The 15,222-nt window shown below is 36.8% G+C and overlaps 2 protein-coding genes across 4 annotated transcripts in view; one reads left to right on the forward strand and one right to left on the reverse strand.

The window, feature by feature from the left end:
* Positions 1–15,205, reverse strand: part of LOC140921188 (uncharacterized) — a 108,342-nt gene extending 93,137 nt beyond the window's left edge. Inside the window, exons 1-5 of one of the 2 annotated variants that reach the window (XM_073371160.1) lie at positions 15,044–15,205; positions 13,567–13,783; positions 13,141–13,335; positions 11,940–12,072; positions 9,371–9,566 (exon numbers count right to left, since the gene is read on the reverse strand). In XM_073371160.1, coding sequence (XP_073227261.1) covers positions 9,406–9,566; positions 11,940–12,072; positions 13,141–13,335; positions 13,567–13,783; positions 15,044–15,129 — 792 coding nt within the window. In that variant the 5' untranslated portion in view covers positions 15,130–15,205 and the 3' untranslated portion in view covers positions 9,371–9,405. Of the gene's footprint in view, positions 1–5,886; positions 9,567–11,939; positions 12,073–13,140; positions 13,336–13,566; positions 13,784–15,043 lie in introns of those variants that run through there. The other variant, XM_073371161.1, reaches the window with a different exon arrangement.
* LOC140921190 (uncharacterized) lies at positions 25–6,980 on the forward strand. Of its 2 annotated transcripts, XM_073371164.1 has the most exons (6): positions 25–109; positions 3,092–3,371; positions 4,428–4,560; positions 5,467–5,581; positions 6,420–6,501; positions 6,903–6,980. In XM_073371164.1, exons 1-6 carry the CDS (start codon positions 65–67, stop codon positions 6,917–6,919), a joined length of 672 nt encoding a protein of 223 aa, XP_073227265.1. In that variant the 5' UTR covers positions 25–64; the 3' UTR covers positions 6,920–6,980. The 2 variants fall into 2 exon arrangements, with proteins under 2 accessions (XP_073227265.1, XP_073227264.1); XM_073371163.1 differs by lacking the exon at positions 6,903–6,980 and having other exon boundaries at positions 6,420–6,663.
* Positions 15,206–15,222: the final 17 nt, after the last annotated feature.

Consider the following 15,222-nt stretch of genomic DNA (forward strand, 5'->3'; position numbering starts at 1 on the left):
CAAAAGAGGCAAATATGGTCGAGATCTTGGTGACAAAAACTTGTTGAAACGTACCCTCAATAGAATGATCACCAATAGGTTTATGAGACGCCCAAAAAATACAAAAAAGGTAAGTGTCAATTACGGATATTTTTGGCAAATTTTTTTCGGGGAGTGTGACTTGGCCAATTTGATTTATCTTAAAATTAATTAATGAAACTAGAAATACTTATCTCGCAACCCCTGGGAAACTCGCTATTGCACACAAGTTAAGCCCTGACGATGATCTCGCTTAGAAACTGGTTGGGTGACAATCCGCGAATTACCCTGTTATGAGGACTCCTTCTTATTTCTCTCTTGTAATCTTAGTTCGTTTTTTGTTTCAATATCATTAATTCTTAAATTCGTATTTGAAAATTTATGAATAAAATGAATAATATCTAACGATTTAGAAGACCACATCCGTGGTCGAAGTGGAATTTGGAAATGTTGCTTTTTTAGGAGGGGGGAAATCGAAGTACCCGGAGAAACCTCAAGGGAGAGAACCAATAGTAAACTCAACCCTAAGCTGAGATCAGGCCTAATTTGAGTGGTTCTCATACATTCTCTCTAACAGCGGAATGTTATTTACAAAGCAAAACGAAAATTGAGCCTGATCTCAGGTTAACTCAACCCACATATGGCGTCAATAACAGGATTTGAACCCGGGCCACATGCACTGGTGCCACCCTGCGCCACCTGGCTCCCCCTGTAAGTAGTAGTTCAAAAGTTAACACCATTGCAAGGTTATAAATTGCAATGAAACCTACAGAAGGAAGCAATCAAAAGGCCTCGGAAAATGACTTATTGACCATGAATCAGTTAACAATATTTCTAACTAATAGCAATTGAAAACATAGCGAGAAAAGAAGGTCGAAAATTGCACAATTACTGATGTTGAATGTAACTTCAGCATAGACGACTGAACTGAATCGAAATTTGGCACACATAACTTATTCATTTTAAAGTATAAACAGAGGGTTTTACGCATGACGTCATCACGGCAGTATTGGAGTTCCAAAACAATAAAACGGCGACCATGTTGAAGTTCCGAAACAATCCTGTGGGAGTTACAATCTTTTTTTATGTAAACGCTTTCTTTGTTCCAATAAATTTGCAAAGATGCTGGCCACGTGAGTGAAAACGCTCTATACTGTGTTGTTAGGTCACGTGACATGTCCCAGAACAATTTCTTCCGACAATCTTAAATGATTGACAAATCAACGTTTTTAAGAATATGCATCAAGTTATAACATTTTTCTCATTCATAGGGAATATTTCTAACAGTTTACGTTTGGAATGACTGTTTATGAAGGCAAACATAATTTTAAAAGCCCAAACTTACAAACTTGAATTATTCAAAACTTAAATTCAGTTAAACTTCAAGTCCAGTATGCAGAAAACAAGGAAAGCTTATCCTCTGACAGGAACACCTTATCTAATTAAACAAATTCGGCACAAATTCGCCAATTTCCTTCATTATAAATTTTCGGCTACGTGAAATGACACGTGACCAGAACTTAATATCCAACTATCTCACGAGGGGGGGGGGGGGGGGGGGGGTGAATAGTGGTGGGCGGATATATACCGAGACACAAGGCGTCGAGGTATACATCTAGCGCTGTTCACCGACCCTGAGAGAGAGAGAAAAATGAAAAAGGTAACTTTTTGTAATTTTAAAACGTCACTAAGTAGGAACTTTATTTACAGTTGACAAACATTTCGGCGATTTTGTCAAGTGCATTTTTACGATTTTATTGCAAATTCAGCATGAAACAGTGATCTACTACCTACCAGTAAACACCGACAAGCCAAAGCTAGTCGCTTTTTTGGTATTTGTTTGTACGACTGCTTCATTTATCGCTTAAATTTCGTGTTCCGAAAATGTCTCAAAGCGAGACGCCATCTTGGCTCCTGTCGCAAAACAGTGAATAGTTAACAATTATTCTTTGAAATCGAGGTGAATAGTGGCAAAATAAGCTTAATATTCCCAAAGCCACTATTCACCGAGATTGAAAAGAATAATTGTTTTAGTATATAAAAAGGAAGTGATCTCAACAAAATCAGAGAGAAAACCATTAAAAAGCACGATTTGATTAACAGATCAAATCACGCGTAATTTTAAAAATAGATCTTTGCAGAATTTTCAAACATGGCAATTCACAAGTTTATCATTTCGCAAATAACAGCGTAATGGCTTAAATGGAACCGCTAAAAGTTTGAACTGTTTCCTTACCTGAGAAGAAAAGTAGAGCTTTGTTGTTTTCTGTTGACTCGCCAAGTTTATAGCCAAAAGGGTTTGTTGTGTCGTTCTTCGCATGATTAGTGCTGACAAAAATGGTAGCTCGGTTGCTCGAGGTAAGACGTTGTCTTCCTGTATCATTCTTTTTCCTGTTTACTTGAAACGTAGAATTTCTGCTAACATTTCCTTTTAAATTTGTTTGTCATAAATAAACTTCGATTTTTGAGCCAAAATTTTCTTGTTAGAAAACGCTGAGTTTTTCACGAAACGGCTTCTTCTACGCGAACACACAGGAGTTGTAAACAATCCATCGAGCACAAAACTCAGCAACAGTAAATTGAAAAACGCCGTATTGAATCCTTCCAAGTCTTTTCTTGTCTTAAAAAAAAGTCAGCCCTAGGATTTTGTCGACTTTTAAAAGATCGTTCTCTAAAAAAATGGGAAAAACACCGAGCTCACACATTATCCACTCGCTAGGAGGTGAATATTGCTGAATAGTCCGAGATAGCGAACCAATCAGATTGCTTAAATCACTAAGATCACTGAGTGTGTATATACTAACCAAGGATATTCCGAGTTACGGGAGCCAATCAAAACGTGCGAAAAGTGCTATTTTCTAATTTGGTAAATACTAACGAGAGATATTGCCAATCATAGGTATTTTCCGCACAAACCTTTGACCCAGACCTTAAACTCGTTGAGTTATTTTAGGTTTGTAGACTAAGGCTAGCTATGTCCCGAATAACCTTCTTATGTTCACCTGCCGGCCTCATTTGCAAATCAGTTCTTTTTCTTTTTTCTCTTTCCCTTTCACATTCATAAATTCTTTAGATTCTAGTTCTATTCTCAGACGGGAATTTAGAGAATAAAGATGGGAAGATTTTGGACACCTTCAAGCTTCGAAAAACAGAAAACCTTTTGAAAGTCACAAACAAGATCAACGTCATTGGTGCTCTTATTCCCAACATTGACAATACACAACGAATACAGGAGCTAAAAAGTATCGCCTCTGAACCAGATGACGCCATTTATGCTGATTTTTGCGATCCGAACCGTGAAAAAATCGCAGATCGTCTTGCGGCTCGAATTAGACGATATTTGGGCTGCAAAGGTATTTAATTCAGTTAGAATTTTAATACTACTGAATGATGTAACTCGCACGAGTAAAATCTTAATCTGCTTACCCTTTTTTTTTATTTGTTGCGGCGACGCCAGAACTTTAACTCGCATATTTCTGTAAAACAAATCTGTTTTAAGGAAGCACGTTAAGGCACGTTCGATTGACCGTATCCTGGAAAAGGAAGACATTCTAGATTTTTTCGGAATAGTCTTAATTATCAATAAAATGATTTTATTATTACTGTTATTATTATCTTTATTTTTAGAATGTTTCCGGGTAGTTTGTTTATTTGGTATAACAAAGTCTCGGTTTTTGTTTCACAAGTATAGCATCAACCAAGCACATTGTAGAAGGGGAATCTATTTTTCTTTTTGTTCTTCATTTTGTTTTTTGTTTTTTTTTTGAGGAAGAACTAGAGGAAAAATCAAGGGAGGAAATGGTCCGATAAGTCTGTTCCTCATTTCCCTCTTTTAAATTTATTGTCACCGAGGACCTCCGCCATAATGTTCGTATTAGCTGCGACGCAAGAAAAACGACATCATTATTTCATTTGTCATCTTTGAAATAGTAAGTTCATTTTATTCCAGAATTGGAATAGCAGGTCAATCGAACGAATATTGCGGTGTTCTTCTATGTCTTCCATATTCTGGTATGTTCCAGAATATGGTCAATCGAACGCACCCTAATTTTACTAAAAGAAAAAAAGAGGGAGAGAGCCGTGGGTGTTCTGTGTATAACGTCATTGAAATGGCCGCCATCTCGGTCGCCATTCTGGGTTTTACTCAGATAAAGGTGACTCGGGCGCAAGCATTTAGAACTCATAAAAAAATGGCAGTGCAAAATTGAAAAAAAAGTTGGTTTATTAATTTAACCTAGAGTTCAATAATCTTTCATTTGATCTGAGTTTTAGGTATCTGCAGTTTAACTGGAACTCCCTAAATTACTTGGATCTCATGACACACCCCTGAAAGTATCTGGTAACTCGATCGTTGTCCCTATCTTCGTTCATCGCGCACTAATTACTATGTTCTTTATAACTTTCAACAGTAACGTACAAAGTCGAAGTTTACACTCCAAATGAATACGTAAACAGAGAATACACGCTGACTGTTAGGATTAAAGGAAAAGGGGGAAAAAAGACCGAAGATCAAGAGCTGGTGCCAACAGAAGGCAAACAGGGGTATGGTAGTCCTATCTGTTTGTTAACAAGATACGAATTCGCCTCGGCCCATGTAAGATAACCCAAGACAGTCTTGCATTCTGGATTCCACGCTGTGGATTCCGGATTACAGGAACTTGATCACCATCTTTGCCAGTGGAACTTGTATTCCGGATTCTAATTATTAGCTAAGTGTGATTCCGGATTCCTGAGGTGTATTCTGGATTCCAAAGCCCTGGGCCCAGTTGTTCGAAGGCCGATTAGTGCGTAACCCAGGTTATTTTCTTTTTCAAAAGCATTTTTCAGATAGTTTTCTTTGTTTTGTTTTTTTTTTTGCTGAGCATCCAATCATCAACTCGTTGACAAAAAGAATAAAACCGAATTTACTTTTTTTACGCTTTTATATCTGCATTCAAATTTTACGCTTACCCTGGGTTATCTTAACCCAGCTTTGAACAACCCGGCCCAGGATTCCAGATTCCACGAGCAAAAACTCCAATTCCCGAATTCAGGAATCATAGTCCCTTACATAGGTCTGTTAACTTAGGAAACTTTATCAAAGCGTTGAAACAGTAGGTGGCATTGCTTGTAGCAGAGCGTTTTCACTCATATGGCCAGCATTTATGCAAATCTCTTGGAACGAAAGAAAGCGTTGACATAAGAAAAGAGTTCAACTCCCTTTGCCGGGATCGGTTTAGAACACCAACGTGGGCGCCGTTTCATTGTTTTGGACGCCGCGACGCCATGTGAAAGCGCTCTAAATGAAAGACTTCCCCAAGCGGTCTTTACTATCATGGGTTTCTTCTCTCGGAAGAGGATTACTATTTAGTTGCGGAAAGGCTAATGTATTTGAAATTCTCACTGTTTTAGATCAATTTGAGTTCTCCTGATCATGTCTTTAACGGTTGTCGATTGGTTTGTCCTCAGGAACTTGCTCGTGATAAAAGCAGAGTTCTCCGATATTGATGTGGGCGCCATGAAGACGGTTGAAATAAAACCAAACAGAAAAATCGAAAGAGATCGTGGGTGGACCCTTAAACAGGTACTATATGATATCAGATCCCGACTATCAGATTGTTTGTGATAAAAGTACAATGTAGTTTAATATGAGATGGGTAGCAGCCGCTGTAGAAAAAGATGGTTCTTTAGATCTCTTTTTTTTTTTCAAAAGTCAAAAGTCTCGCAACGAGGATGTCACCACGCAAGAAAAGAAAAAAAAAAAAGGAAAAAAGTCCCACAATAGCTTACAATAGGTGAAACTGATAAAAAGAATATTTGCACCACCATTGATTATTGTTCTTCACTAGCTAAAATACTCAATATTAATATTCATTACTGACTAAAATACTCAAATACGACTATATTTAATCGATCAGCCGACGTAATGTTATCAATTTCGCTTGGCAACGCCCTCCAGTTCTTAACAGTTCTACAAAACTAACTAGCTTTAGATGTCTAAGTTTCTGGTAGTAGTTCAATAAACTTGTTCTGGCTAAATAGAGTTCCTTAAATGCCTTCTACGTTTTCTGAATTAGGGTCGTTCGGTTGAAAAAAATAACGTACTCATCAGCATCATTGCCGTGGAGAGTGAAAACAACAACACATGGAGACAAAATCAAACTGCGTACCGTTCTCTCTGTTAATAGGTGAAAACTAGAAGTTGGTGCTATGAAATACTATAACAATGCTCATACTTATGATTTTAATCAAAGGTATGAGCATTTTAATAATCAGAGTGAAAAAAGGGTTAACTACTTAATTAATTATTTTAGAAAATGCAATTTAAAAAAGTCAGGTCGGTCGGACGATGCTAAAACAGGAAAAAAGGAACGTTTAAGTGCCGAGTAAAAATAGCTGTCTTTGGTTGAATTGGTTATCAGATAAAAGTTACAAAGGAAGACCAAACAATTACTGCAGTGTTTGATGAAGAAATCCCTACCTGGCCGTTCAACTGGTTTTCTGGTAAGTTTTGCCAACAGTAAAAATTTAGAAGCAATCTAACAAACACAAATAGGTTTATTTGTCTTATGGCTTAGCTTTAAGGGGTGGCAAGAGCACTTACGTCGTAGACGGCCTGATTTGAATTAAGTTCGGTTACGCAAGGCCCTGGAAAACCGGCTGCAAATTTGTAAATTGTGAACAAATAAGAGAAGAATCCGGCGTTAACTAGACAGTGAAGAACGTTATATTTCTTCTACACCATATTTCAATTTTGTAACTTCTCTTTTTTTTGATAATTTTGATATTTTTTAGAGTTTCATTTTCAATTCACAGCTTTGTTGTAAATAATTGTCGAAGTCAGATATTATCATTAATATTATTGTTGTTATCATAATGACGATCATTATTGTATTTTTACACAGAGAGCCCAGATGTTTGAACTGTCCACTTATGGAATTTATCATCTCTGAAAGGAAACTGTCAATAAACGATTATTAAAGTTCACAAAAAATAGTGTGTTTGTTGTGCCTTTTCTGGGCGGTTTCTTGGTGTTGTGGAAACCATGGTTCGTACAACTTTAGAAGAACAAATTTCAAGGACTTTTCAAGGATTTTTCCAGGACAAATTACAGCTTTCAAAGACTATGATTTATTCAATAAATCGGAATTCTTGACTTTATTTCCTTTTTTAAAACCTTATCGGCTAAAACACGTCATGGAGTCATTTACGATTTGTACTTCATCAGCTAAGGTTGATCTCGTTATTTTATACTACTTTCAAAAACAACGCTTTGGAAAATGACTGGCTATGACTTGCAATTGCATCTGAAGTACAGAAAAAGCATTTAAAATAAAGAAACAGAGGTCAGATACTGTTCCTACGCAAAAATGTTTTTAGACAATGCAAGGTAGTGAATTTCAAGGATTTTTCAAGACCTAATAAAGAAATCAAGTACTTTTCAAAGACCTTAACCGAATTCAAGGACTTTTCAAGACAACTACTAAAATTTAAGACCTTTCAAGATTGTACAACCATGGGAAACTATTGTTGGTTCGATTCCCTTTCGCGTTGTGGTATGCATAGGTATTGTTTAGTGTCGTTTTAATCTAGTTTTGCCCGTATATATTACGTCAGTTGGTCATGGTTCGTACAATCTGGAAAAGGTCTTGAATTTTATTAGTCATCTTGAAAAGTCCTTGAATTCAGTTAAGGTCCTAGAAAAGTACTTGATTTCTTTATCAGGTATTAAAACGTCCTTGAATTTCTCTACTTTCTTATTTCTGCTTCTTTATTTCAAATGGTATTTCTGCACTTCAGATACAACTGCAAGAGTCATACCCTGTGACTGTTATCATTTTGCAAAGTGTTGTTACGATCAACTATGGCTGACAAAGGAAAAATCACAAATGACTCCACTGAGTGTTTTAGCCAGTAAGGGGTTCAAAAGGGATCAAAGAAACCGAGTTTCTGAAGAAATCTTAGACCTTGAAAACTGTAAGTTGTCCTTGAAAAGTCCTTAATATAAAAACTCCTTGAATTTTGTTTGTCTGAAATTGTACCAACCACGGTTGGTGTTCCCGTCTTCAAGACAAAGGAACTACCCCGGCTTTTCTGTCTTTAATCTTACATGTCTGTAACAACCGCGATCTAGCCACTCTTGAAATTTCAATGTTTGTTTAAATGAAAGAATTCGAGTGGAATCAATTCCAACCAATGCTCAATTAACAGCAAAAAGTTACAATAATAAACAGCTTGCTACGAGAAACTGAAAAAGAAAACATATATAGAACTATAAACTATTTCCCTCAAACCTCTTCAAAATATCATAAATTCGAGGCAAAAAACAATTGCGAACATAGATAGTTTCCAATTAGCATGCACCAAAACCGACATTTATAACATTAAGTAAGGACGATTTTCTTACTAGAGAAAAAATGGTCCCATTCAGGACTACAATGTTTCATTGAAGCTACAGGAATCCTAGCCTGAATTTCATCCGATTACTTCGAGTCGTTATTACTCCCTCAGTAACGTCTGAATCGACCGGCCGTTAATGCCGTCCAGACTATCGTTCAAACTATCAACTGCATGCAGTACAACTCTGAACCGATTGTACGCAATAAATTAAACACACACACGGAACACTTCAGTTCAAAAACACCTTGATTTTCTTTAATTGAAAAGAAGCTATTTAGTCCTTAACGAAGAAAAAAAACAAGGAGACAAGAAAGAAAAGCTAACAGAATCATTACACTTGACGATAAAAATAGCAAGAAGGTCGAATTATAACATTGATCTCAGCAAACTTCGCGTAAACAAAATCACCAACCGCCGAAACCACAAAGCGGCTCCAAATGAAAAACCTACCGACTCTCCGCAATGATTCTTCATTCGCAGTTCAATTTAGCATTTCAGTTTCGAAGACAAGGGCAATTTTGCTGTTTAAGATAAATATTAAGCTTATCGAAATGTTTGAACTAAACGACAGAATGCCAGGGATGCGATCCGCTGAACATCAAGCGACAATCCCGCTAAAATTTTTCATAATTATACATAATTATGCGAATGTTAGACAATCAACCAATCAAAATCACTACCCGGTTTTCGGGTAGTGAGTGACGTCACTGGACGGCATTAACGGCCGGTCGAATCAGACGTTGTTGAGAGGAGAAAACGACTCGAAGCAATCGGATGAATTTCAGGCTACAGGAATCCCTCTCTACGTCGTTCAATTCAGTACCATACATTTTTCTCGCCGCACAAGCTACACATGTGCATCAAGGAAGCTCACTACGACTGTCCCAGTTCTTTATAGGTTTTTGGGTCCTAACAGGTCCTCTTTTCTTAGACCTTTTGTTGGCACAGCTCCATACACAACGACACAAAAAACCTCCTGCTGCGATGTACTGCCTCAGTGAAAAATCTTCAACCCTGTTCAATCTTCATCTGTCGTTCACGCGCGCGGACAAGCGACTCAAGAGCTCGTGCGCGGAATTCCAGCTCTTTTAGCTCTGCTTCTTCGTCCGCGGTTGGTCCATCAAATTGGCCTGGGTCACCTTTATTGTTTTCCTGCATGGCACTTCTTCCTGCAAACGAAGACACGTGAACGGAAGTATGGCTTGTTAAAGAAGCCGTGTTACGAAACTTATCAAACTTCAAACAGTGGGAACCGCCACTAAATTGAGTGAAACATAAAAATAATAAACGGTTCAAAACATTAAAGGAAGGTATAAAGAGAGAGATTTAGATTTGAGGACGAGAACGAGTGCGAGTAAGAGATTTGTGTTAAAAAAAAAAAAGACACCCCGGAAAACTTCATTTTACTTTTTCGTTTTTCACCAAAAAAGTTAGTACGGTTATTTATACTGAAGGAGGTTAAGCCCTCTCTCAATAGCAAAATGATAAATTGAACTTCTTACATTTGATAACTTGTTCCCGCCACTACGACATTCTCGCTAAAATTCGTAGTAGAATGTTGACGGCTATCACGTTTTCCCGCCAAAATGACGTTGGTTCACGAGTGAGCAATACTTAGGCCTAGACACAAATGGCTGCTAGTGTCTAGTGATATGGAAACATTAGTCAAGTGTAAAACCGCTGAACTGGATTATTTCTAGCATAGAATGATAAAACTGAGTATTCTGTCAAGAAAATAGCAAGGAAAGGCTGGAAAACAGCCAAAAAAAAATGCTATAAATTTGTCCAAATATAAAAAATTTTTTTCTAAATATCCTAAAATGTTCTAAATATCTCGGAAACTTCTAAATAGCTCAAAAATATCCGGATATTTGTGTCTAGGCCTAGCCAGTACTGAGAAAGTCTCGTACTCGTCTCAGAATCTAAAGCTCTCTAATAATGCAGCAAATACAAAATGAGAAAGACATGGACAAACTTGAGGTGATATTGAAACGGATTGCAATTGTGGTGTTTGAAAACTTGGTAGCTCAACAGCTTTTCAAAGTTCATTTTTGTTGTTTGTAACGTTTAATAATCTTTGTAATACTTAATTCTGACAGTGTTCTATTTCGAAGGAAGATGATGTACACTGCGGGAATAGAAACATAAACGAAGTTACGACTATAGCAGTCGTAATCGCATTTTGCGGTCGATGTATGGATCCTCACAGATCAGTTGGTAGAACACTGCACTGCTAACGCAGAGGCCATGGGTTCGAATCCTGCGGAAGCCTCGGAATGTTTTTTTTCTCGGATTAATTTGCAATTGCTTAAATCGCATTTACGAATGCGAGGGCTATAAGTTCATTTAGTTTTCTATCTGAGTAGGCAATTCCAGCAGGACTATTAAACCACTGATCATACATTTAGAACTTAGTGGTTTAAAGGAGCCACGACTCAAATTTAGCCAACATGTTTTCAATTTTGCCGTGTTTACTATTGCCTGTTTGGAGTTTTTCTCCTTTTTCAACGTACATTTGGAAGTTTACTTCACTTTAAGATAATTTCACATAGACGGCAAAATATTGACTAAAAAACGACAAGAAAATTGTCTACCATAAAGACAGTCAAAAGCAAAAAGTTCAAACGCTAGCCATTCGAGTTCGTCGGAGCATTCGCATTGGCCGCAGGTTGTCAAGAATTTTAATTGAAAACGGGGATCTGTTCTTTCTCTACTCTCTATAACTATCTGAACTTGACACAAGCCTTCCTTGACATACGGACGCCTCTGTCGCTCTCTGCCTCGTGCCCACTGTCACTTCGATCGGGTTGATTATTTTATTCATGCATGTATTAAAGAAAAGATTCCCACGAAATATGAAACAGAAACAAATACGCAAAAAAAAGGAAAGGAAAAAATACACAGAAGCATGTAAGCACGAAACAACGTTTAGAACGCTAAACCTAATTTTGTGCCGCCTGTTTTTGTTATTATTATTATTATTATTATTATTAATATTATTATTATTATTATTATTATTATTATTGATGTGTTTCCTTACTTCATATATATCTTTTTATTTCATTATTATTATTACTATTTTCTTTGTTTTTTTAGCAGTTGAAAGAAACTTTTGAATTTTAGAGGTTGACTGTTTTTTTTTTTTTTTTTTTTTTTTTTTATTGAAATGAAATGTTTTTTAATTCGAAAAAATTTTTCTTAGTTTTAATTAACTTATTTTTAAGCTAAATTAAGTGCTTTTTAAATAGACAGAAATTGTAAATAGTGTTTTTGAATGAATAGTTTTTTCTTTTTTTTAAGCGAATTAATTGTAAATAGGATTTTAATAGTTTTTTAATAAAATTGTCTATTATTAATTATTATTATTATTATTATTATTATTATTTCATTTTATTCTATAATTATTTTTTTATATACATGGATAGTGCCGGAGCAAGCCAAAAGCAAATAGAGAGGGCTTGTTTGATGCTGTTTTGATTTGCCATTTTCGAGATCGTGCTGTTACTTGCATCGTGGTATTACAAACTTACATTTTGACCTACCTCCAACAAGTTCGTCAATTTCCTCTTGGTTTGGAATTGTAATCATTTCCTGGAATATGATCATATCATTTTCTTTCTTCTCCTCTTCTCTTCCCGTTTTGATTCTCTCTTGTTTCCTTTCACTGTCGGAATCCTGCATTTCATCGAGAAACAAAGCCATTAAGATCGTGGACAATTCCCCTTTTCAGAAACTCATAGGGAGAATGGATATAAGCTTTGCAGGGTATTGATTTCTGGGATTGTTTGGGTTAAGCCTAGTTCTCATATGCCGCCGATACTACTCCAACATATGAAGACATAACGCCGACGGCTCAAGAAACATCGCAGGTTTTTAACGCCGGCATGCCTGTGAAGTCAAACTCGAGTCAACTTCTCAGGCATGCCGGCGGTAAAGACCGACATGACCTCTGTGTGTTGCCGGCGACTTCTGTTCTCACATCGGAACGGTATCGCAGGCAGCACCGGTCGGTAGCCGTTTCGGAGTCATGTCGCAGGTGGCTCGGCGGCATAAGGCTTTACCAATCATAAGTAACGCTCGTCCCAGAAACTCTTGCGCTAAAAGCTAGTACCCATTCCCCTCACAGTTTAAAGTGGGAAGTTTACAAGCTTCTTTACAGGTACTTAACATTTTTGTTTACATTGTTAGTTATGGTCTGGTCGTTTGAATTGAGCCACTTACATAGATCTTTTATTAATCACCGGTACCTATAGGTTTGTCGTGGCCATTCTCCGAGTTATATTCAAGAACTACTTGATTAACCTTACAGTGCACGAAGTAACCTCTCAATCACTTTTTAAACATTTGTTGATCAAACTCAAGAGAACATGTTCTCTTGCCAAACTTCATTGTATCCCGTACCACGTGCATACTTTTTCAGTTGGCACCTCTGAACTTTAAAGCGATTAATGTGAGTATATTAAGACTACAAGACATAAGAACTCAGGACATTTCTTTTTAACAGGCTCACTGTGCTGTTCAATTTGTACTGAGTTGGGGCCATGAATAACAATTTTTTATTATTTGCTTGTCAATAATTATGTCACAAAATAAAATTTTGCTCATGCTCGGGAAACAGCTTTTAGTTGTGATTATAAATGTAATATCAACTTCAATTCGATTCATTAGTGACTCTTGAGCACTTGGGCTATCTCTACACTTCATATTAATCAATATTAGAGAAATTTTAATATTGTAAATTACCAGTTTTCTTATTTTATCCTCCTTTTCATGTTGTTCCTGTGCCACTTCTAGTTTTTCACGGTTTTCTGGTTCTTCACTGCTCTCATCTTCAGATGAATCCAATTCTTTGCCAGTGATGATACTTTCAAGCTGCCTTTTTGATAGTAACTGCAGCTGTTCTGAGCAAAGATTCTTTACTTCCCTGAAGCTCAGCTTCTGAGAGCAATAAAAAAGATTTCATAAAACAAGGATTTAACATGGAAAAAATGGAACTTCTCTGGCTACCATGTTAGGCTTTAAAATGCCGTGATGAAACAACTACATGTCCTCTTGTCAGTTCTTCAATTCCACTATTTGCCTGTATAGCTAGCTACCGGTAATCATAAAAAAAAGAAACAAAAATAATTTATATCTTTTACAAGGTACATGTATGTACAGTTCAAGTACCTTTAAAATGTCTGGCATCATCTCTTTCACTTCCTTCTTGGAGATGATTGTAAAGAGCTGTTCATGAAGTTCTGCTTTGTCATCACGAAACTCTGTTAGAGGCGTGATGCTTTCACTGTCACTCTTGTTTCTTTTACTTTCTGTTTTGGTGCTGTCACTTTCAATGTCCTGTGATGAACTGGATGACTTAAACTTTTTGCTTTTCCCAGACTTGCTCCTGTAAGATAAATGGATGGATTGGTCAATAATACATTGAACAATGAGATAATATTATTTTCAATTATCTGGTTAAACCAGTATTTAAACTTTACGTGTATAGATTTTTCTCTGGGGTTCTATTAAACACTAATCATAGTTAATAGAGTGGAATGGTTATGAAGCCTGAGTTACAGTAAACACCTGCTAATAAGAAAAAGTGGATAAAGAAGCTCCTGGCAAAAATTGCCAATAAGTACCCCGACTACAATAACCTATTTTGCAGGACATTAGACTTCAAAAAAGTAGGTTCTTATTAGCAGGTGTTTACTGTTTACATATGTTTTTGTGGACCTGGAGGTGTACAAGTTACATTCAATGGCATTGACCTATCATTTTGATCTTATTGACCAATAAAGGGAGCACATTAATTTATTCAGTCACAATTTGTGAACATGCAGGAAAATAATTTTCCAATGGGGGGGGGGGGGGGGGGGGCTGCTTCCAAAAACTAAAATCGACATAGCTTTTAATACATGTACATCAGTCTGCAGCGTATATGGCAGAAATCGATGAGATCTCATGCATGCAGAACATGCAATATGATTTTTGATACCAGAATACGGGTGCATGCCCATAGAGAGGCTAAGTATTAAAAGGATGCGAGATTTACATGTTAGGCGCATTTCCAGCTGTTTTAGATGACCTAAATTTCAAATTTCAAACTAGTATGTTCATGCTATACCATTCAGTTCACTCAAAAGAAAGGCTACAAACAAGATTACAGACAAATTGCCAGTCCATTCATTCGTTTATAACCTCACCATACTGATGAGAAAGCAAACGTGTAAGCAAGGGATGTGGAAAGTGGGAGAACCGAGAGGTTAGGATAGATTTGGCAAAAAATATCTTGGCTACGCCCCTGAAAGTCAGGTGCAAACTCTTTGTAGGCCCAACGCTGTCGCGCGCAATGCTACGATTTTGGTGTACGCAAAAAGCTTTTTTAAAAAAGGCTCGTGCGTGCACTTGCCATACTCTGCATACTGGTATGTAGGTGCAATATGATATGGAAGGAGATAATGCAATGTGTTTCAACCAAATGTGATCAGCATTGCAGACGAAATGGAAAATATAGACCTTTGTATTATATAACGAGCAAATATCGAGTGCCCAACACGAATTATTAAATAAGGCTGTGCTCTCAGTCATCATTACCAAGCTCATTTGCTATTAAACTGCATAAAAAATCATTATAAGCTTAATGTTTAGAAAAAAAAAAAACCTGTGTTTGTGCTTTCTCTTCTTTGATTTCTTCTTCTTTTCAGTAATTTGCGTCGAAGAGTCAGGAGAAACAGCTTTTTTGTCCATGAATAAGCTATAAATTTAAGCTTAAAAACTATAATACGCTCGTTTAAAAAGTGTGGATGCCATCTTTTTCTCAATTGCAGACAATTAAAATTC

Source organism: Porites lutea, chromosome 12 (genome assembly GCF_958299795.1).
Source record: "Porites lutea chromosome 12, jaPorLute2.1, whole genome shotgun sequence".
NCBI lineage: Eukaryota > Metazoa > Cnidaria > Anthozoa > Scleractinia > Poritidae > Porites > Porites lutea.